The 24817-nt window shown below is 37.9% G+C and overlaps 1 protein-coding gene across 3 annotated transcripts in view; it reads left to right on the forward strand.

Annotated features, from left to right (window-relative positions):
* mdga1 (MAM domain containing glycosylphosphatidylinositol anchor 1) overlaps nucleotides 1-24817 on the forward strand; it is a 217687-nt gene that overhangs the window by 123483 nt on the left and 69387 nt on the right. For all 3 annotated transcript variants that reach the window (XM_080299800.1, XM_080299801.1, XM_026171878.2), the window contains exons 5-7: nucleotides 8167-8363; nucleotides 10564-10696; nucleotides 24155-24424. In XM_080299800.1, the coding sequence (XP_080155926.1) occupies nucleotides 8167-8363; nucleotides 10564-10696; nucleotides 24155-24424 (600 nt within the window). The remainder of the gene's footprint in view (nucleotides 1-8166; nucleotides 8364-10563; nucleotides 10697-24154; nucleotides 24425-24817) is intronic.

Here is a 24817-nt window from a genome sequence, read left to right on the forward strand (position 1 = left end):
GTATACACTGCTACAAACAGGAGGATTTAGTGTTTGTGTTATTACGAGTGCTAAACAAGAAGAGTTCCCAGATGGTACAGTGGACACATGTGTGACTCCTGTGATTAAAGCATCTTTCTTTCAGCTTAACGAGTGAACCGTCAGCTCGTTCAAATACGCGTTAAAGTCAATTTGGCTCGACAACACCGAACAGAGGCAGTAATATAACATAGCTAACATTAACAGTGCAGTGAATCCTGCTTGTGCCGTGATATTCAGGACTGCAAACCGAGCAGCATTCACTGACTTTCAGCTTGTTGTGTTTGTGGATATATGACTGACTTTAATTATGCATAAAAGCATCACATTATCTGTCAGATTAAGGACAACTATTGAACTGCGTATATTTTACAGTAAAGGCTTTAAAACCAAGTTAGTGCAAACATCGCTAATATTTGTAACTTTGCTGACATGTGGCCAACAGTAATGTTTCAATGTTCTTCGTTATTAAACATTTGCACGTAAATAAGTGACATAATATTCAGTACTTACTTTTGAAAGTTTACTCTTTGGCCGCCCCGCTTCTGCCGTCTGCCGTATTTCTCGGCAAAATTATCCACATTCACCGCTGCGCTATGAATTGTGGAATATATGGGACCATGAAGCGTGCACCGGACCACGCTTGATATTTGGGGAAATCGACGGCGCATTTGGAGTACGCATTTGGAGTACACTTCGAATTGGGACAGGCGTCGTCGCGTCGCGGTGACATAATAGGTCTTTTAATTGGGACACAGCCGTTGTGTTGTTACTAGCATGAACTGTGGTAGAATTCCGGTGAGTTCAATGACCTTACGTTCTTCCACTGTCACACGTTGATGACGTATTTGGAAATCAATTTGGCTGGCACATGACAACAGCGCCACCTGCAGGAAGATTTTCTCTCTGTCTGATAGCTCGTGTTCTGAGACCTGATGACTTTTTTCCTGAGAACTGATACCTGACATTTTTTTTTCTGAGACCTGACATGTTTTTTTCCTGAGACCTGACAACTGTTTTCCTGAGAACAGACCTGACATTTTTTTGTCTGAGACCTGACGACTCTTTTCCTGAGACCTGACGATGTCCTAAAATGTACACCGTTCTATGGAGTCTTTTTGTTCTTATCCGTTTATGTATTCGCTGCCCTCTATTAACCAGGAACCAGTAAAGTTTTTCCAGAATGCCGCTTTAGTATCTGGACAAGATCAACAGAAGTTGTCCAGAGTTGTTTTAATAAAGAGATTGTGCATATTGCCCCTGAGTCCAGTGTTCACCTTGAGACACAACACAATAAAGCACAAGCACTTTAATAACTTTAAGACCAGCAGCCGCCTATATTACAAGGTGTATCTCTATATATTTTCTCTATACATATTATTGCCATGGTCCACTGTTCTATACACGCAACAAAGCTAATTAAATATGCAAAAAGCATCTGCCATCTGGCCATCCCCAACAATATGCTATGGATGTGTCTGCATGGTTGAGAGGAAATTGTCTAAGTATATATACTTGCAAGATGGATGGATGCGGCTGAGTACAAAGGGCATCCTTTATCCATCCTGCTCCCCATAGATATCTTCAGAAGCCATTTACGGGGGACATAGAAGGACTTTCTTCTAAGATTCATGTGTTATTGTGACCCTGAGGAAATTGTGTGTATTGGGGTTGGTTATTGCGTACTTGTATATGTAGACGTATCACTCTGTGTGTGTGTGTGTGTACATACTATTGCATAACATTGTGTGAGCCTATGCAACTTTTCTTGTGTTCCTGCGTGTGAGAGATTGTGTGTTATTTTAACCCAGAGGCTAAGTGAATGAACTGTGCTTTTGCATCCTTTAACACCCTCTTTGCTGTCACTACCGCTGTGCAGTTACACTGTCGCACTCACGGTAAATAACCGTGCCCAAATTAGTCTTTTTATGGCCTAAAAGAATAGAGTCACACCATCATGAATGTTTAATACATTTTCCCAGGCTCTTTGCTGACAAAAGCATAATTAAGGCTCGCACATAACGCGCTGCCTCAACGAAAATGCACCATTTTCAGCAAATTCAAGAGTGGTAGTTTGGGAGAAGACTCATAGTGTTGTTCTTCCTAACCACACTCCTGTGCCTTGCTATTAAACCTAACAGCAGAACATGTACACAAGTTGCTGCAGAGGTTGCAATCTTTTTTGCATTTATTGTAATCGTGGTTTAACAGTAGTTTTACGCTGACATGTATTGTGTATTGACATGATGTGTTCTTTGTGCATGTGTAAAGCAAGCGCCTAACTAAATGGTCTGTGTGTTTAAATTAGTTTACTCTCATTACTTGACTGCCAATGCTTTTTATCTTTCTGGATACGTAGGATGTTCATACTTCCAGATGAACAGAATCAACTTTTTGGGATATCCTTATCTGGATGATTGAGCATGCATGAAGGCATAATTTGTGTGTTAAAAGAAAAAAAGTGATTTATATTGTTACACTAAAAACTAAACTAAACAAATTTAGCACGGAAAATCAGAATAAATCAACCTTTACTTCCAAACATTGCATTTTAAATACAGGCAATGCTCTCGTTATTTCCAAATGTGGGCCTCGTGCATGTTTTATGCCATCTTTAAGGCAATGTCTATGAGCAGAATGCTGAATAATTGACGAGATGTGAAGCTGGATCAAACGGCAAGTCTGCCTCTGTTTGTGCCTCTCTGTATGCGCAGACTTTTCCTGCTGTGTGTGCTGCTATGAGCTTCCATTAGTGTTTGTGTGTGGTCAATGGTATAAAAGAGTGTGTTTTCAGACCTTGTAAATACCTACAGATGTATGCAAATGTGAGCTTGACAAAAAAACAGCTCAAGTATTATTATTTTTTAATCCCTTACCTGGTTTGATGATGACTTATTGTATTGCTGTGGACTGAAATAAGCTTTTAAAATAGAAACTCAAAATTTTGCAATAATTTAATAATAAATATGGGTTTTAAAAAATTTATATTCTGTTTAATTCCATTTTTAACAATGTGTTCAAACTTTTTTGGGGGAAAAATTGTTACATGTATTAGGGGGTACTAAATCCACTACTTACCCAATCACTCACACACACAGACTCTATTGTACACTATTGTACACTCACATTCAATTGAGCCTGTCATCTTCTCTAATGGCCATCTACTCCTAGAGAGCTATTAGAGTACCGGACATGTTATTGGAAATCAAAGAGGATTTGGAGTCCAGAGCATCCTCCTGCAGGAGTAAGTACCTAGCAGAGGTCAGCTTGTTACAAAAACACACTCTGTCAACTCTGACCGCCAGGATGGATTAGTAAATCTCTGCTTCCTTCATTTTAATGGTTACTCTGGTTATTTTAGTGAAATGATGGCATGCAACCACATTTTTAATCTATGAAAGATGCATGCTGCACATGTCTGTGATGCTGTAAATTTACATTTTCCTCTTGTTATGTCTTTGTTAACTGTGTTAGCAGCTTAAATGCATTTATTAAGTGTTATTTGCCAGTAGCTTAGATCCTTGCAAATGAGACTGGAATAGATGTGTAAATCAGACTTTATAGATATAATTCATGGTAACCTTAACAGTAAGCTTAAAAGGACATTTTTAAAATTACATGTCTTTCAGTGATACTTTCAGTATACTTTCAGTAGAGTACAGGACATGTTATTGGAAATCTAAGAGGATTTGGAGTCCAGAGCATCCTCCTGCTGGAGTAAGTACCTAGCAGAGGACTTTCAGTGATACTTTCAGTATCACTATCTTAGTGGGTTTAAATTGGGTATATCTCTTTAATAATATTAGATAAAATTTCGGGTTGAGACTTCAGAACAAAAAACAGCAGTTTCTTATTTCTCAATAATAAAGAAATTTCAGCTGGAATAACTGAATCTGCTTGCTTGATCTGAAGTTTTAAAACATCGCTGAATAACCCTTTCTCAATTAACTTGTAAGTGAGATTAAGACTATGTCATAAAGGTCTGACTTTTTTCTTATTTTCAGAATTCATGTGTAACTAAAATTTATACATGAATTATGTGCTGTGTTACTCGACAAAAATCTATTCATTTTCTTCTGTTTATCCTTAACAGGGTTGCAGGGGGGCTGCAGTCTATCCCAGCTACTGTAGCTTGAGAGGCGGGGTACACCTTGAACAGGTCACCAGTCTTACACAGGGCTAACACAGAGAGACAGACAACCATTCACACTTACAAGCATCTATGGGCAATTTAAAATCACCAGTTAACCTAACACCAATTGCATGACTGAGTTGTGGGAGAAAGCCAGAGTACCTGGAAACAACATACAAACTGTGTCAAACTCAGGACCTTCTTGCTGTGAGGCAACAATGGTAACCACCACACCACCTTGCTACCTTAAATGGTAAATGGCCTGTATTTGTACAACGCTTTACTGGTCCTAAAGGACCCCAAAGCGCTTTACACACTCAGTCCAGGGCAGCTGTAGGTAGCTACAGCCGCCCTGGGGCACACTGACATAGGCGAGGCTGCTGGACACTGGCGCCACCGGGCCCTCTGACCACCACCAGTAGGCAACGGGTGAAGTGTCTTGCCCAAGGACACAATGACCGAGACTGTCTGTCGTTACAAGACGAACTGCCAACTCGTGAGCCACGACCAGATTAAAAAAAAAATTAAAGACTTAACAAGACAGATGATGAAATGGAACAAGGAAAGTGTGATCTTTCCTAGATATCATAGCTTTTAGCTGGTACCTGTTACTACTGTCTAGATTTATGAAAGAAACTATAGTTAAAGGCAGCTAATGTGGACTCCATTACTGCACATTTGTTTTTCAGCACTGTAATTATAAAATGCAATCTCACATAGTGTTTTTGGGGAAAAAAATCTCTATTCGCAGGCATCTATCCAAGCTAAGGGCCACTCTAAGAGAGAGCTAAAGGTGTCTTTGAGTCAGCACCACTGTGTGGTGTCTAAGCAGAAAACAATGCCAGACCCCCAGAGCAGAGATGTGCATTAAAAGCTGTGGCTAACAAAAGCCACACAGTGCAATTGATCTAAACTGTGTGCAAAGGCAGGACTTTGGGGAAATCAGAAACTTCATTAAAGTTTCATATTGTATTTCTGTGCACTTGCAGTTTCACCCTGTCTCTATTTACTTAAAGGCCCATACTGAGCAAAGTTAGAGTTCCCCTCTGGTTTTGCATTGCAAAAGCTTTAACAGTGCAACTGTTTTTCAGAACAAAAATCAAAGAAGCATTGTCATTGTTTCCAAATATAAACAAAATGAACACTTTTTGTTCAAGAAATGCTTCTTTTAACATTAGTTTTGAGTTCTTGCACCATTTCTTACGTCAGGTTATGTTGATGATAGTTTGAATTATCCATATTTTCACGACGCAAACATAATGTAAGGCCATGCCAGAATATATTAACCCAGGGAAAAAAAGTATCTCTTGGGCAATATGTGTAATATAGAATCAGAATGCATGACCACACAGTGTGGACCACCACATCGACTATTTACATTTGTTTATACTCTCTTTGTGTAATCTTCTCTTTGTGGCAGGCTTTCCACCTTCTCATTCAAACGGGAAATATGCAGAATGCCAACAAATCACACATTGCACTGACTCTCTGGCAGACACACAAGCACACACCACACATACTACTGGGGCATTAGTCAGCTAGGGTTCCCCTTGCGCTGCAAATGATCTGTGAAAAATATACAGAAATCCTTTGCCAGTCCTGGACAGATAAATGCACACATTCACATGCACCTATTCACAAATTCAAGTATACAAAGGTGCTAGCTCCGTTTCCAAATCTCTTTCACACACACATGCGCACATGGCAGAACCAGGAGGCAGATATCATTGATAGCTTCTCAGGTTTGAAGGCCTTTTCCTGGCAGAGGCTTCTAGAAATACTGGTACAACTCATTGTCTAGTTTCTTGCTGGGCCTTATTTTGTCTCAAGCTGTGGCTTCATAAATCACAATATCCATTAAGAGTGGAAAACCATAGAATCAGGTGAGCACTTCACAAAGCTTAGAACTACTTCACTAAAAAAACCCAACTAAAACAAACAAATGCTGTACAAAACAAGTGTACTGTATTAAAGTAAGCAGCTTAGTCAGCTCAGATTGTGTAAAAGTTGGATGAAAAAAAGTGTAGATAATAAAATGTGCAATACAATCATGTCATAAAAATGTACAACAAAGCAGGACTATATTACAGCCAGTGCATACTTTGTAGATCCACTGCAGTAAAGATATAATCCAGAAAAAAGATTTGCATGCATGAATTGTCAAGTGGCCCTCCCACAAGACTCAACTGGCAGGTAATTGGTGATTCCAGATTGACCATAGGTTCTGGCTATGAGAGTGTATCTATTATGGCTAGTACTCAACCCCTTCTCCAAACACATTAATTTGGATAAATGGTTAGGGAAATGATGGACGAATGGAGATAACTTGGGAAATAATTTTATAGCATAGAAGCATAATATTTTCTTCATTCAGTGTTTCAAGACATTGTTTTGATAAGAATTTATTTAATTAAGTTGCACGTTTCCAGTGGAATACTCAAGCGACTGCATTTTTTTTTGTGTTTGTGTTTGTTTTGTTAAATTATTTTGAAGATGATTTGATAAAACAACTGTAGTCACAACTGTTCGCATGCGGTTTAAGTGTTGTACAGATCCTGACTCACTTTTATTTCCCAAGGTATTCAAAAAGGTTACTGCACACTGTAAAGCAAGGTCCTATGATTTAGTAAACATTCCCGTGACCCTTTTATTTTAAAAAGGAGTTGTTTCTCATGCAATGTCTGCTTTATTTGTAGCCACTTCAATGCGCTTAAGTTGCCTCTGTGAGTTTATGTCTCAGTCTGCCTCTGAGCTCTAACCTTCAAACTACAAAAGTGCTCTGATGCTATGTTCAGGCAGTGCACACTTTGATATAGTTCTAGATGTGCGTGAGTGCATGCATGTGCATATGGCTGTGTGTGTGAAGCACAGCCCTCATGTGACAACGGTGCCCTTTTCAACAACAAAATCACAAATCAACCATGCTTAGCTACACATTGTTTCTCTCAAATGTCTCCAGCCAAAAATACAAATGCTTCCCTCCTTACAGCATCGCATGAGCCCTGCTGTGTTCACATCCAGTGATGTCAAGCAACATAGTCGTTACATTCGCAGCTCACATTTTTCCATAGCTTGCAACTTAAGTGTGCTGTAGGTGAGATGAGTTGACACAATAGACAGGAGGTGAAGGGCAGGAGGTGCAAAGAGAAAGAAAAAGGTGGTGAGCAGGAAGGGGAGAAGTAAAATGGAGTGGGGAGCAAAGAGAGGAACCTTTGGTGTTGGCAGAAATTGTTTCTATAATGTTTGAAGGCTGCAACAGTCCAATTAGGCTGCAAAGAATCAGAATTACACACGCATGCACACACATGCACACACACACACACACACACACACACACCACTCTGCCCTGTAAGAGATAGAAGCAGAGAGCGAGGAGGAGAGGATAGAAAGGAAGGGATGGTGATGTGGAGTGAAAGTGGCAGTGAGTTTTGTAGAGATGGCAGAAACCAGGGGAGAGCAGCCTCTGTGCTCGTGACAGCAGCTGAAATCCTATCCACTGGAGGAAAAGGGAGACGACACTTCCATGAAGGAAATGCCCAGGAAAAATGAAGCAAGTGGGGGGGAAAGGGGGATTAAAAAAATGACAGAAAAGAAATATGAAGGCGCAGTGTGCGAGAGTCACAGCAAGAGATGGAAATGGTAAACACAGAAATCTTTGGACATTTGTGCTCCTTAGAAAGTAAAATAAATAGGTGACTGTTTGGACAGCTTTGGTCAGTGTGGGTGGGCAACAAACTAGAACTGTTTGCTTTATTTACAAGTATTATTCCATATATCAGATCTCATCCCTGCTACAAATTATTGCCAGTGTTTTCGCCTGAAAAAAAAAGCCTCAAAGCCATGAAAAGCCTTTTTAACTGCAAAGGCTGTGAAGAGATTGTGATTTTATAAAACAGTATTTTGTGGTTATTTATTTCCCTGTGTGATGGAGTAGGAGCTTAATTGTGCAATTTTCTCCCTGCAGCATTATCAAAGTCTTCATAGTTTTATTGTTTTCTTCACCGTCTATTTTGCAGATCTTGATATACCAGTTCTGACAGTACACCAGACCATCAGCGACGTGCGCGGCAGTTACTACCAAGAGAAGACAGTATTCCTGCGCTGCACCGTCAACTCCAACCCTCCCGCACGCTTCATCTGGAAACGTGGGGATATGCTCATCGAGCAGAGCAAAGACAATGGAGTGGACATTTATGAGCCTCTTTACACTCAGGTACACATGTACAGCTCACAAACGCTCTGCCAGGTGTGGAGTCGCTCCCTGCTTTCTGCCCTTACCTTCCCATTTCAACCCTGTTCTTTTCTGCCATCAAGACAAAGCCTCACCCAGCTGAACGTATTTCATTCTCTCGTGATTATTAATTGAATATGTCTCACATTCAATGTTTACTTAGACAGTGTTGTGGAATTAGCGTTGATGTAAGGTTGTCATAGGAATTGAACCGTTTCTTTCTTAAACCTCTCCCCTGAAGAGCAATTATCCAATAATTCTCCACGGCAATAAATGATAAGCTTTGGATTTGCTGAAACTGTGCATGTTTTACTTGGCGTTAAAGGACTTGCAATCAATCTGTATGGCTATTTTTAACATGATTTGATTCCATGTGTATTATCAGTGACCTGTGGAGCTGTATGTATCAGACAGTTAGCAAGATATGTCATTTAGATGGATTTATTTTTATGATAGCAATAATTTCATCGTAACCTGCAACATTGTTTTGATTACATTATTCAGTGTGTGACACTACGCTTACTTTTTAAGTCAGTGTGACACTCCAAAGTGGGAAAAGCCCTTTAATGCTCTGTATTACCTCTACATAGATTACAACTAAGGCTAACTACAATTTTATGTCATATTATTTTGTGCAGTTACAGGTTATATCACAAAAAGACATTTTAATATATATATTTAAATACATAATATGTTGTGGATGCTAGTACTGGACTCTTCACCCATTGAAGGTCTAACTTACTTTTAGGAAATATGCATCCTCCATATTCAATGTTTTATGTGAGACATTCATTCATAACTGAAACATAACTTCATAATTTGAAGCAGATTTAGTTTCAAACTTTCAAAACAATATATCTCTTATTACTCTCTTTCACTATTTCATGCAACTAATATTGACTTGATTAAACTAGACAGTTGCAGCTGATAATACACATTATCAGCTGCACTATGTGTTGCTGTGGTTTCTCTGTGGTAGTCGGATAGACCTATTTTGCATAAACATTACTGAAGTAATTACTGTGAAAATACTATAAGCTACTAAATCCAAGTAAAACAACAAAAAATTACCATGGGCCAGGCATAATAGGTTCAATTAACTTTAATAACGTGGCCCTTTTTAATGACTAAAATTTTCATTAATCACTCTATGCAAACAAATCCCAAAAACTCTAGAAATATACTATGTCAGGAAGCCTAGAACATGGTAGGTACACTGGAATGCCTTAGCAAACACATGAATAATTATGTATTACATTTTTACATTGTTGTTTATAGTAGCATTATGAGATTGTTTTTCTTCCTTTCTATCAGCGTTAAGACAAGCACGCTTTTAATTAGGTTAAAATGAACTGGCCATCAAGTTGAACAGTCAGTTACTTGTTCATTTACCCAGCAATATCCAGCTGAAAAAACTGCCAAATAAACAGTCCCCAAGCTTCATCCCCAGGCTGAGCACACAATTGTTCAGTTAGTACAACTGTTCCCATTTTCTTCACTTATCAAAGCACCAGTCAGCAACAAAGCAGAGCCCCTGGAGTTCAATTAACCAGCCAGCAAAGCTCTTCTCAGGGCTGCCTAAGACACTGCCTACTGTATCAGACTCAAAGCCTTGATCTGAAAATCATCAGTGATGTTAAGAGATGTGTGACTGCTTTTGTGTGTCCAAGTCAGTGTCTGTACATCTACATGAGAAGAAGCGAGCACACTGCTGAGATTGCAAGTAGCATGCTTTCAGAAATAGAGAGAAGATGAACAGATTTAGTTTTTATTTTTGAACCAGATCAGTTTCATTTTCCCGATGGTTGCATGTGAAAGATATTTGGAATTTACCAATCAAATGACAATGAATGAATATTTGAAATGCTTCACTTGATAACCAGAGCGTGCAATATACAAGGGCAGGATGCGTGTGTGCATGTATCTATGTTAATATTTGAGCTTCTCTCAGTTTGTATTTAACCCGGTTCAGCATATTAAAGACTTTTGCACAAGATTACAGCCCAGTTTAAAAGAGACTGAAATAAACGCTCTGGGTTTTCAGGTTTATGGATTACGATGAAAATATGATTTTTGTTTATTATGTTTATATTAATGTTAATGTGATTAATTCTCAGATGATTCTTTTTACAGCACAATAATCCAACATGATGTTGTATGATGTCCTGTTTCTCATATTCAGGGTGAGACCAAGGTGCTGAAGCTGAAGAATCTCAGACCCAAGGACTTTGCTGATTATACCTGTCAGGTGTCAGTCCGCAATGTGTGTAACATCAAAGACAAGTCCGTCACCTTCAGGCTGACAAATGCTACAAGTAAGTTTTTTAAATTTGTGTTTCATTATCATTACAGTTCACAGAATTTGCGGGTGATACATTCCTAGAACACCCGGGAATTGTGAAAAACCACAAATTTGGGACGGGGTAAAAGAAAATGACCAATAAACTTTTACAGTTTAAACCCAAAATATGTGTTTGGGCTTTAAGAAGAACAAAACAAAAAACATGAGAACTGTATTTATTTCCAGTATTTTGTATTTCCTATGTAGTGGCAAATCCAATAAGTACATTTTTTGTGTTGGGAATTTAGTTGGGAAAAAAAAGCCTGACTGTTTTGATCAATCATGATCATGAGAAATGAAAAAGCCATGGACTAGTCAAGTCAAAAGAAAGTGTAGAACCATTAGCACCGCTTATTAAGAGATTTAAGTGTGTGCATTTATACATTTGAGCCTATATGTATACTTGTGTGACCCTGTGTGGATTAGAGAAAATCTCAAATAATTTCAGACTTGTGCACATAATTCTTGTTCTTCACATTCAGTAAAGATGTATGTGGTACAGTCATTCCACCTTGGAAAAAGGACTGTTTAAAGAAATCTTTATCAAAAAACCCAGAATTAGCAAGATAATTATATCCATGATGAATGTATATACATTTCTGACCACAACTGTTTACAACTTTACAAAGCCAAGATGTTTTATTTCTGTCGATGTACAGAAATCCTCTAATAATTCCATCTTATCTGACTATTCTGATCATGTTTGCTCTGTGATTGTGCAGGAATCTCTAGTTCTGTCTTTCTCTCATTGTTAAAGTGTCTCCTATCTTTACTTGTTCAGGAAATAGGATTCCTTTCTTCTTCCTCTTGTTTTCTCACTTCCTGTATGATCTCTCCCTCTGTCTTCTTTTCTGATAGTGAGTTTTTTTTCCCCTCTTGCTTTTGACTTTCCACTGAAATACGGTCTCGTTCTATCTTCCTGCCTGCCTCCCAGTGTAGGATATTGTCTATCTGTCTTGTTGTACAGTTGCTGAGAGCTCATCTCAGGGCCGTCAGCTGTAATTCAGTTGTCACACTCCCTGTTATCTCCAATTCACTTTGCACCGCTCTGTCCATCTCCACGCCATCGCCCGGCAACTCTGTTACTTACAACAACATTGTTGCCATTGACAACCCTGTCAGGTTTGTTACTGTCAGTATGGTATTCCACAAGGGAGAGGGCCATGCCTGTCTGAGCTGTATTTTTTAAATGATTTTTTTTCCTATTGTGTTTATTTTCTCCTCTTCCTCCTCTTCTAACTTAACTTTCTAAATGTCGGCTAGCCTAGATTGCTTGACAATTAAGTGTTTGAATTCTTTTTTTTTGAAGGCCATTATTCAGTTATATTTATTTCCTTTCAGTAATTAGATTTAATTTATTTGACAAGAGGGTCCTTGTGAGATTTAATAAAACATGAGTGTTTTAAAACTCTACAAGGTTCTGTCTTTCTCTCACTGAGCGTTTACTCTCATTAGTTTACGCTAATTTTATTTAATTCATTTTAATTAGTGAATTGCAATTTTAGTTGAAAGCAGGCTGTTGAATAAACATGGAGCCTTAAAAGCTAAACAGGAGTTTAAAACTCCAAAAGATCAATATTCCCTCGACATACTGTTTAGTACTGCAGTATGTCAAGTATGTCATACTGCTAGTAAACACATCAGAGGGTCATATATGCAACCAAAGACTGGAATGCAGTGTTTTTTCTCAAAAGCACATACAGTGATTGTAAAAATTGTTTTATTTGTAGTGCAAATTTTTACAAGTATAAGTGTAATGTATGAATATATATAGCTATTAAACACTACAGTATTGCAGGACACTTTTTAATTTGAGTCCTGGTGAAAAGTTGTCCTGCACTTTGAAATCCATCCATCCATCCACCTCTACTTACTTCCATCTTCTGCTTCTACTTACTCATAGGGCAATAGGTGAGATACGCCCTGTACTGGTGACCAGTCTGTCACAGGGCTAACACAGAGGTATACAACCATTCACACTCACGTTCTCACTTATGGCCACTGCATGTCTTTGGACTGTGGAAGGAAAACAGAGTACTTGGAAGGAAGCCGTGCAGACAAATGGAAAATATGTAAAATATGCAAAAGGACATAATTACCTTTCCCAGTGTAGGTCACATTAACTTCATTTTCCATTTTGCTATGTTCCCACCACTGTTATTTGCCCCCCAGAAATAGGCATCTTGCAAGTTTACAGCCTTTATTATTAAAAATTATAAATTTCTACAATAGATCAGCTATTTCACACTTTCCTGCGAGACTGTGCTACTTTTCACTGGCAATAACAGTATACAGTATATATCAGCAACACTATAGAGTATATTTTTTTATGATGAGCACAAGGTTTTGTGACACTTTTAAAATATATTTACAGGTTTTGAACTGAAGATGTTATCCAGTGAAAAATAAGGCCTCTTTTGAGATAAAAGTTCCCCAGGAGTCTTCTAAAGTGTGCTAAAGGTGGGAAAGATACAAGAAGTCAAAGAGAAGAAACTGTGACAAAGTTAGGAAGAAAATAAACAGAATTTGGCACCTCTGTTGTTAAAAAAAAAAAAGGAAAGAAAAAGAGACACGAGGACGAAACAACCAAAAAACTAACTGAATTAAAAATAAAACAGATGGACACAGCTTACTGAAATATTTCAGAAAAACTAATAGTTAATAATTAATACTAATAATTCAGTATTAGGGAAATCAGCTGTAGCTCAGAGACACCCAATTAATTAGAGCAGACAACACTTATAACACAATGTTTTCTTTTAAGAATATAGAAAACACACTTTTAATAGACAATGGCCAAAAGGACATGGCAACCAAACACGAACAATTTACCAGTGTTAAAATCAACAAGTAGGGAAGGAAAACAAACAGGTCTTCATGCTCCCGCTGTGTGAGATAGGGGTTCTTCACGACCATTGCCCCAGCCTTCTTCTGCTCCCCTCTTGGGATCCTGTGGCTAAGATCAATTGTATTCCCACAGCGCACTCAACACACATACAAAGACACACACAGCAAACACAGCAATAAACGCCTGCCTGGCCCTGGCATCAGGGCTCAGAAGCTTGCCAAAGCAGCCAATCTGTCTGGACCTCACAGCCTCACAGACTGATCGAAAGCACACACCGCTTAGTGTGTGTATGCGTTTCTTTGTGTGCACATGTCTGTGGTTACAAAAGAAAGAGGAAAGAAATGTGGTTAAGGGGAGAGGGATGAAGTGTGATTATGTCTGAGTGTGCACTTTTCTTCACTTCCTAACCTGCCCTAACAGAGCACAGATATCTAATGAGATGAACTGTTAAAATAAAGAATAGAGAGAATTGCATTTCCTAAAACAACTCCAGATTAACTGCATTAACAAGTTTATATACCTTAGACTTAGACTGCACCATATTGAAATACTCACATAAACACACTTAAGATTAGGGATGGGTATCGTTTAGGTTTTATCCGATACCAGTACCAAACCGGTACTTTTGAAACGGTGCCGGTGCTTAAATGGTGCTCGAACCGGTGCTTAATCAATGGAAAAAAACACCAACTTTGTCCAAAAACCTCTCATGTTCAGCTGTTTTTTTGTAAAAGGATAACAATGTTAGCCTTTTCTGCAGCTATAGGGGATTTATGGTATCACTCTTGGCTGGAAGCAGTGCTTAAACAATGGAAAAAACACCAACTTTGTCTAAAAACCTCTTATGTTTAGCTGTTTTTTTGTAAAAAGATAACAATGTTAGCCTTTTCTGCAGCTATAGGGGATTTATGGTATCACTCTTGGCTGGAAGCAGCAGAGGTGGGACCAAGTCATTGTTTTGCAAGTCTCAAGTCAAGTCTCAAGTAATGTCAGGCAAGTCAGAGTCAAGTCTCAAGTCACTGGTGTAAAAGTCCGAGTCAAGTCACAAGTCTGAAACTTTGAATTTCAAGTCCTTTCGAGTCTTTAAAAAAAAAAAAAACACGAAAAAATAATGTTGCAGTTATGCTAAATGTAAATATTAGACCATGTAATTTTAAAATCTGTGTTTTTCTCAACACATGACAAAATAGTGAACTTAGAAAATATACACAAATTGTGAAATTGCACCTCTATAAAATGCAGCTCAATTAAACCTAGCTCCAAGAATAATTTTCACCGACAGTTCTGAGATAAGCTGCATGTTATTCTTGGATGCGGTTGTAGGACCAGCTTTAAAATCGCATGACAAAAATATCATACACATTAAAAAAAACTGTATCACCAACGTAGCCTGGACAACATTTGCTAGTTAGATGAAGTCAGCTATCTCATCTTAGCATATTTATATGCATATTTATAATCATACGGTTCTTGGAGTGAGTGCATACACTCATGAAGTTTAGTAACTTCCGGTCACTGCAACAAGCCCAGGTACAGTTTACCGACGGATGGGTACAGGACCTTGAAATGCACCGTGTAGAACGAAAGACCATCGTACGTATCATAAGTTTACCAGTCTCACAAATTGTCATCATAAATACACATTCCTTAACCGTTTATTAATAGGACCTTTGAGCTCAACGGTAATTAATTAGTAGTGGAAATAATTTCTGGTACCCATCACAGAAATGTAGCAGTGACAACAATATTGTATGCTGTAATCGTACTGGGCAATTAGTGATACAAAAAACCTGTTTTATCCTGTGAATAAAAGTATATGTTTTTGTCAATGTACCATAATAACAGAAGCAAAACGCAATATTGTGTCAGGACAATTCACTATTTATGCACAATAAACAAAGGAGCATAGCGCGACAATTTCTGTTCAGCGCCAGACTTGCTTGTAACCTATATCACCAATTATGTTATGAAAATGACGTATTAACTACTAAAAAACACTGACCTTTGTGTAAATGCTTGGAGCAGACTAACCTGTGAGCTGGAGTGTTCTGGGACGTTATATTTGATCTTTGAATGGCTGCAATCCAGTCGCGTCTTTGTTACTTCGGAAACATGGCTCGAACAATTTCTCTTCAACGACGTAATCCGATAACAACCGATCTCTTTACCCGTCGGCTTCTCGTGGCTGTCATGCGACCGGCTATTGCAGTTAATAATACAACAGCTTCTTGACATTTTTGTGTTTCTTTTTATCGCTGTATAACTGATTTTAATTGAAAGCCTGCGTGCGCTAGTACCGCTTGCCACGAGTTCCCAGAATCCTTTGCGGTTCTACCCGTGAATGACGTCACATTTTCAATCTCTATATAATATGCATGTTAAATTTTATATTTGGGGTAAAATATCAAGTCTTTTCAAGTAAACCGGTTCAAGTCCAATTCAAGTCCCAAGTCATTGGTGTAAAAGTCCAAGTCAAGTCACAAGTCTTAGAACATTTTTTCAAGTCAAGTCTAAAGTCATAAAATTAATGACTCGAGTCTGACTCGAGTCCAAGTCATGTGACTCGAGTCCACACCTCTGGGAAGCAGTGCTTAATCAATGGAAAAAAAACACAAACTTTGTCCAAAAACCTCTCAGTTTAGCTGTTTCCCTCTTTTTCTTTGGTCATTTTAGCCTTTTTGGCCAGGGTGAAGGGAGTATCTGCCATCAAACAAGAAGACAGCCGCATGTAGCTATGATGGTGTTTGCTAGTTCACCTTACATGCGTTAATGTAATAACGTGGTTAGCCTACTCAACGTAAATTACACACGAACAACATTAAGCTACTCACGCAGAGAAGAACGGCTGCTGCTGCCGTCATCATCCTTCATCATTTCTGCTACACTGGCAGGGCTAGGGGCCAGGACTCTCCTCTTCGTGTTTTTGGGGGATGTTGCTCCGGGTCCGATAACAGGCACCACACCCGCAGTAGATGTGCTCGGTGTGAGGTCTCGCAGCAAGCTATCAAATACGGCACATTTCTCGGCTTTTAACAAAATGCTATACGTTGCCAGGTGTTTCTTCAGATTTGAGGTGTTACCTCCTTTGACACTATCACAGTATCACCTTAAAGCACTTGTTGCAGGCTGCTGAGTTTGCATATTTTGCTGTGAAGTACAGCCAGATGTTTGACCGCTTCGCCTTGGGCATTTTTAATCTGTAGCTCTGCTCTAAAAGAACGTAGGTACCTGGGCCCGCCTACTACGCTTGCAAAGGTAAAATGATTGGCTGGAATCCAAAGTGTATGACATCTCAGGGAAATAAAGCACCGAAATGTGCGCTGCTTTTCGGTCTGGTTACTACCGTTTATGTCAGAACGATACCGGTACCCATCCCTACTTAAGATGCTCCTAAATCATCTAAATCACTAATACTACCTAAAGGCACGCTATGAAAACATGTAGTAACGGAAAAACAAAAGCAAATTTCAGGTCTCAAATTTTATAGCACATATTTTGATACTTTAAACAAAAACAAGAATAAAAATTAGACTTGATCTCAAAAGAAAACAAACATTTCCTTTCACGGGTGTAAACATTCTCTCAGAAAATTACATCTGTAGACTCAGATTTCCAAAAATGAATAGAAGTATAAAACTGAAATAAATAAAGTGACAGATGCAGAAACAAAGAAAATGACACAAAGAACAGAGAAATACACAGGGGGCAAAGGGAGGGAGAGGTATAAACAGATGGACACAAAGATGGAAATAGAGAGATTGTAAAAGACAAAAGCAGTCAGCGAGTTGCTTTTTAATCTTCTGTAATATTCGTTTAATGAGCATATTTTGCTTTTCCTCACTGAGCCCCTTGTTTGTCCTTGTGTACCACTCACCGCTTAGATTAGATACATCCAACTAGGTCACACGATTACTGCTGATTCACCGCACTGGGACAAGGGGAATGATTGATTTTTATATTATAATCCTACCCTGGGATTTTAGTACTGGCTTCTGCCCTCTAGTAACCGTCATCAGAGACCAAATCCTCTTCCCTTGCCTCTCATAAAGAAGAACATGGGGGCATACTCTGTAAGCTTGTCATGTTATTTAAAGTGGTAGCGTACAAGGGTTTAGGGGGTAATGGAACATGAACCGGGATGTGTGGCATTGAGTAACTTAGATGGTCTTCACCATGAGTGAAAAATACTCTAGTATTAGTAATACACTGCATGTTTAAAAATTGGGAAAACATGCATGAGAGAATATATGTGTCAAAACCCATAAATCAACTAATCTCTTTATAACCTCCTGCTCCCTATTTTAAAAGTTTTAAAGTAATTTTCTCTTCATATCTTCTCATCGTTTTATGTCTATATTAAACAAAAAGAAAGAGGGCAGGCCAATTTGTTTAACCAAGTTCATTCGAAGTGAATAACTTCTGTCATACAAAATTTTTTTAATCTGACCTGAAATATTCTGTAATAGTGGCACCTGCAAGTATGTGTGTGTGTGTTCTTGTGATTTGGCACCATTCAAATAACACTGAATTGAAATGAAATTGAAAAACTGAAACTCTTCTTCTATACACAAAGGGAAAAAAGAAATTGAAAAGTAGAAATTTCTTTCACAAATTGTCAGGTTTGTTAAATAATTTACAGTTAATATAGATCACAGACTTCTGACAAGTTCTTACTGTGTGCCTTTGATTAAGTTAGAAACTCCACTTATTATGTAGCTCCTGGTGTCAATGTAGATTTTTTTTTGAAGATTTTTTCCTCCTGCTACAATGACATAAATGGAACACATTTTATGGGAAAAAAACACACAACAAGAAGCAAGGACACATACACAAAAATTGGGAGAATTTAATTTGTACGTGCAAGTTTATTTAGTGTTTTATTGATTATTATAACACATACCACACTATACCTTCAAGATAATATGGCAGTTGTACAATTGCACGATATATATTATTATTATCAATAGGAGGCTAATCCTACTGCAAGTGAATTCCCCCTTGAAAAGTTGAAGATCAATGGGCAATCTGCAATAATCCTCACTACACTAAAACCTCTCGTAGGACATTTTATTGCACCTGTGCAGTCAGTTTTATGTAAGGCTATAATCCATGCCAGGAAAGGGTTATGTGAAAGGGAGAGAGGGAGAGACCAGACATATATTTAAACAGAATTTAAAAAGCAAAATATTGTCTTAAAACTGATGCTTGTGCATCCATTATATTTACTTTTTTAATTGTATTATTTATATAGAAATATAAAAATTTATTGAATGGTATGTCCGGGCTGCATGGTGTACCCCCACGTAAAACATTTCACCATTCAGTTCATAAATTTCTCTGACATTTCTTCATCACCCTCAAATCCACTCTAGTTAGGGGATCACTGTGGGGATATGTACAGCCACACCACAGGCAAGAATCGATTTGCTCTCAAGGCTGCCTTGATCATTTTTTGTGAAGTCATTGGTCGGGGCTTTAAGAGTCTGAGAATTTTCTCTGAATTTGAACCTTAGAGTTAAAAAAATATATAGCTTTAGAAATCCAAGGAATTTTGAATACGGTCTTTTTTGGGGACAGTTTGCATTGCACTTTTTCACACTTTTTTACCCATGAGCAACACAAAAATTGCATTTGGAATATTTTAGGATATTTGCATTTCTATATTGGATTCAGCTGTGTCAGAATATTTTGTCTGTGGCTTACAATTAAATATTTCAAAACGCTTTGTTGAGAAACACTTGACTTCAAAGTGACAACCTCTGCCTTTTTTTGATTGAAAACTGCAGTTGAAATTAAATATTCATTTTCTTCATTTCCTTCTTATATAAATTCAATTTTAATTGTCTTCTTTTTCATCACTCGAGGCTCACGGTAGCTTTGCAATGGTTAAAATAGTTTAAAATTATATTATTTAAACGGATGTCTTTAATTGTCCATCTTTGATGACCATTGTTGTGATCTAATATAATATAAATAAAACTGAGTTGAACTGAATTGAAATTGAATAAACTTTATATTAGCTTTAAATAAACAGCATATTCCAAGACCGAGCCTTCCTTTGCTTCAGAATATTTTTTCTGTTGTATAGCTGCCAACCCTTCATTTTACAATCACACCCTAAACTTTTACTCATATTACCACCAATGATCAGCAAAAAAGTGTTGATTGCTACTTGATCTCCAAACCCATTGGCCAGCCTGCTATCCCGCCATATTTCTGACTAACTCTGCGATAGTGACAAGCGCTGTTCCTGAGTACAATACACAAACATACAGCTCTTGTCAGCTTACACCTCTCTCCAAACCTTTAAGCTTTTATTTCCAGCCAATTTCCCCCCAATAACCCCTCTGCCTTTACCTTAGAGACAAATTAAATCTCAAACAGGTTACACGGGATGACGGTGAGAGAGAAAGCAAACCATAGGGTTTTAAAAAAAAATGCAGGATGGAAGTCTGAGGCCGAGGTATGACAGAGATGCGAAGACGTGAAAAGAGAGAATACTGAAGATACGGAGATGACAAACTGACAGAGAGTTAAAGGAAGAGAGGAAGTCGAAGTGTGTGCATGGAAAAGAGAGGCATTTGTTACCTGGTTGTAAACCACTGTGCTGCACATAAATCCCATTACTTTGGGAAGAGCATTGGCTGATCCCTCCGTTACCGTCACCCACGCATCCCCAGGAAATTGAAGCTATAATTCTCAAATCCTCTGTTCCTCCCCATTGCCTAACTCTCACTTTTCTTCGTCTTCTCAGATTTTCTCTCCATTTTTTTTCCTGTGGCTTAAATATTTAATTAGTTTGTTTATTTATTTTGCAAATTAATGATAGCTCCCATCAACAGTCTGCAGAAAATGTTGTGAACTGAGATTAAAAAGTGAATAGGCTAGACCTTAAGCAGAAATAACTTTGCAATGTAGATGGATAAATGTTATAATTGTTATACCATCACTGGATTGAATGGCACTGTGATGGACTGATAACCTGTCTATTGTGTACCCCAGCTCTCGGCCCATTAAACCTCGGATAGACTCGGGCCCTTGAATTGAAAAAGAGGTTAAATGGATGGATTGATAGATTGATGGATTTAAGTGATTTTTACACCCAGACAGAATAAATCACCAACAGTCGTCTTTGGATGGGTTCAGTCCTATATATATTCTGGTTGATGTCTTAACTCTTTAAAGGCTGTGGGACATAGGGGTAACAACAGAGCAGGAAGAAACTCTTAACATGTACCTTATAGAGCTACCGTATAGACCCACTGTTTTATTTAAACCCAGCCTCTGGTTTACCTGACTTATGTTTTAACTATGTATGTCCTATCTATTAACCTAACCTACTATGTACAAACCCTACCTGGAGAAACGTGCAGACAGCTCAGACTTAATGATAAAATCAATTAGATCAGCATACAGTAGGGCTTTTCTACATTGCATCTCCAAATAAATTTATTTCACTGTAAATTAATTAAACAAACAGGCACATAACCAAGCGTGAAAGCTTCCATTGAGGTTTGTTCAATGCTTAGAAGGGTTTGCAGGCCCACAGGGGTTTACTTTCCTAGTGCTGTGATTTGATACAATGGGAGTAGACAGTGCTATTTATGTGCTGATTGCAGCTGTTACACCAGTGAAATTTCTTGTCAGCTTCGGAGCCATCACTAGTGAGGTTAGCTAAAGAGATATCCCATTAGTGCGTGTGTGTGTGTGTGTGTATGTGTGTGTGTGTGTACGTATGTGTGCTTGCTTGCACTTTTTTGTTATCCATTAGAGTGGAAGAATGTGTGTAGAGCTCTGTGCACATTCTTGTATTAGCAGAAACATGCACCTGTAAACTTGTTTGTTAAAGCTCTGCACCACTTTCATTACGCCGATTGCAATCTGCTAAAAAATAAATAAATAAATAAAAAAATGAGAGAGAGATTAGATGAGAGGATGTAGTGCATAAAGTCTATTAGAATGAATTGCTTCCTGTACCCTATTGGTTGGTCTCTTACTGAGGATTAACAGTCTCAGGTTGATAAAAGCCTAAATTCTTCTACTCCTTGTCCTCCAGAGCCCATTTAAAATTATGGCTGGAGATTTCTTAAATCAATTATGAGTCAATAGACAGATAGGTCGATTATTAAATATATTTATATTGAATAGCTTGAACATAGTTTTTCAGCTTGAGCATATTTTTTCATAGCATACAGTTCTTTTAGTCCCACAAAAATACATGAACGAAAAATAAATCATAAATGATTGTCATAAATGATATGAATACGCACTATACAACAAATTCTGTCATGACTTTGTCTTGATCAGGACCCACAATTACAATGGTATGTGAGACAAAATACAAAGAAAAGTAACTAGAAAAATATGGGTTAAAGATGATAAAGATGCCTCTTTTAAATGTCCACGTTCATAAGTGAACTCCGACAAAGGACAGCTTGATTTCTACAGATGAATACTTTTCTTTTTTCTTTTTTTTAAGTGGTAGAAGAGTGATACATTGTCAAAGCCCTTTCAGTTTTTCAAGGACCTTTTTGAAGTATTGCTAGTGGTGTTTTTCGCAGATGACAGATTGCACATATTGCTGCTTATAATTAAACCCATACTATTGTGGATTCAGTAAAACCTCTATACCTTAAAAACCTCTAAGCCTCTTTCATCCCTCATCATTCACCAGTGTGCTAATTAGTTATTGCAAAAAATATATATTAAGATCAAACATTGTTTACTTTTAATTTTATGTCTCCATATAGTAAAAAAGTATATAAAAGTCATCAACTTGTTGTATGTTTGTATGTGAAAAACCAGTTAAATCTTTTTTTTTCTTCTTTTTAAGCATTCACTTAGCCAGATAGTTTAAGGGAGAGTTACACAGATGATTTCCAGCCAGAGAGCCGTACTGTAACAACCAAAGATTAGTGACTTGTGACCACTGAGCAGCTCCAGTAAAGAAACTGTGGTTTGACTGCTTCGCCCCAGGCTGTTTTTACTCTAGTTGATGAGGGAGGTGAAAACCTTTCTATTCTAGTGTACCAAAAAGATTTCTGCGGCAACTTGGAGGATTTAAATGGGTGACATTTTGGTCACAAGCTAATTTCTCTCAATGTTAACCTCCTGTCACCCCATCTACACCTTGTGGCAAGATATGCAAAAACCTATTACAAGTTGTTGCAAATACTATTGCAGCCTACTAGAGCCATTTGAGTCTGCTGCTTAGACTGCTTAGGTTTACACTGAACTAGAATATATAATGAAACGTGTTTTGAACGTGAACTGTAAAAGAATCCATATTTGATGCTCCAAATAAGACAGAGACTCCTTTTAAACTAAACAACACAGGAAGCCAAAATTGTTATGTACACAAAATTGACTAAATATCCATTTACTGGTTTTATATAACTCTAAATTCCCAACTTTGACCTGCTTGCAACCGCCTGAATAGCTGAATTTAAAAAATATATGTTTATTGCAACTGATTTGAAAATATCAAATAAATATGAAACAAAATGAATGAAAAAGTGGTATAGGATATGCCATTTAAACTTTGCCTTAATGTTTCCATTTGATATTTGTGCAGACAGCATTCTAAATAGCATGTGGAAACCACAACGTGCGTTACACGGTTTTCACTGTTGCTTTGGATGTATGTCTCCAAACATCATTGTAGGTGGTTAATATCACATTTTTCATATTGTCCCCTCTTCAACTTTGGCCCCAGCTTTTACTCTGTTGTCTTTTACTCTTTTACACTTAGTTTTTCCCCGTCGTGTAGTATGTGTCCCTATCCTCACTCCTCTGCCACTTTTTTTCCCCTTTGGAACATGCTAGGGTCCAATTGATTTCTTTCTGTGCCAACAGCATTTTTCAGCCTCTTTTGCAGTAGCATTACGGGTCATCTTGTACTTTTCTGTTAGGTCAGTCATAGGAAATGGAGGCAGTGACTAGGCGATGATATGAGAGCAGAACAGGGACCTGAATTACCTTTGGTACACTGATTAGTTTGTACGGAGAAAAGCTATATAGAAAGACTCATGCTAAGACCCAGACAGCAAACAGACACTGAGATACAGGAACTGTAATGTTTTAATGTGGTGATTATCTTGCTATTTTTAAGTCTGGTGTTGGTAATGTTTTATGCCATTTCATGTATCACGTCTATTCTTTTTATGTCTTTCACTATTTTATTATTCTTTAACTCAGCTATTGGTTGCACTTTATGACCTTGCACTGTCTCTTTTATTGTACTGCTCCATCTTGTTTTGAGTGCTTTTACATTTTGCAATTTTTTCCCATCACTTGGGCTCTGTGAAACAGAGTTACATTGCAGTGTATTTTAATATGGCTGAAAAGACCAAATAAAGTGAACTTGAACTCGAATGTGAGCTTGAAACAAGCACATATTTATACGTACTTTCTATTACAATTGCAGGCAAAAGAAACTTTTAAAGACAGTAAAGTCATACCTTAAAAATGCTCATAATAGAAATGTTCACAACTTAATTTTTTCGCTGAAAAAACATGTATCGTTCCCATTTAAACTACTTTTGTTTGTCTGTTCGTTTCTTTCCGTGTGTCTGTGCCCCACAGGTCCACCAATGATCCGACTGTCAGTGAATGATACAGTGGTGGTGGATCCTGGCCAGGATGTGCGCATAACCTGTGAGGTCACAGCAGGTTTCCCTCTCCCCATTGTGACGTGGTCACGTTACCCTGGCCCTCTTCCCCTCAGTGCTCAAGTTCGAGGAGAATCACTGATTTTGAGAGCTGTCACACCAGCGGATGCAGGCTTCTACAACTGCACGGCAGTCAACAATGTGGGTAACCCTGCACGCAAGAACGTCAACCTCGTTGTGAGAAGTAAGTAATGTTTGTATGTATTTGCACCTGTGAAAAGGGGTGATGCTTTTGCAAAAAAAATAAAATAAAATCTAGATTTGTGTTTTTTACAACCTTGGTATAAACTAGCTCCAGTTGCACAATTGCAAAAGATTGTTTTTCAATTGGAATTGCTGTTTAAAAGATTCTGGATATACTTTCAGAATTAGTCTGAATGTGTCAATGAGACTTTTGGTGTTTTTTAAATATTGTCCAGTCCTCATGTATTTATTATTATTACTTAAAAAAAAACATATAGCAATGTGACATTCCCATGTGATAATACTGCATATGGTTGGCAGGAATTGTTAAATCTTTGCATAATTTAGGCTTCTCATTCACTGATTTTACAACTAAAAATCATGTTGCATTTAA

The sequence above is a fragment of the Astatotilapia calliptera genome, chromosome 1 (assembly GCF_964374335.1).
Source record: "Astatotilapia calliptera chromosome 1, fAstCal68.1, whole genome shotgun sequence".
In the NCBI taxonomy this organism is placed as follows: domain Eukaryota; kingdom Metazoa; phylum Chordata; class Actinopteri; order Cichliformes; family Cichlidae; genus Astatotilapia; species Astatotilapia calliptera.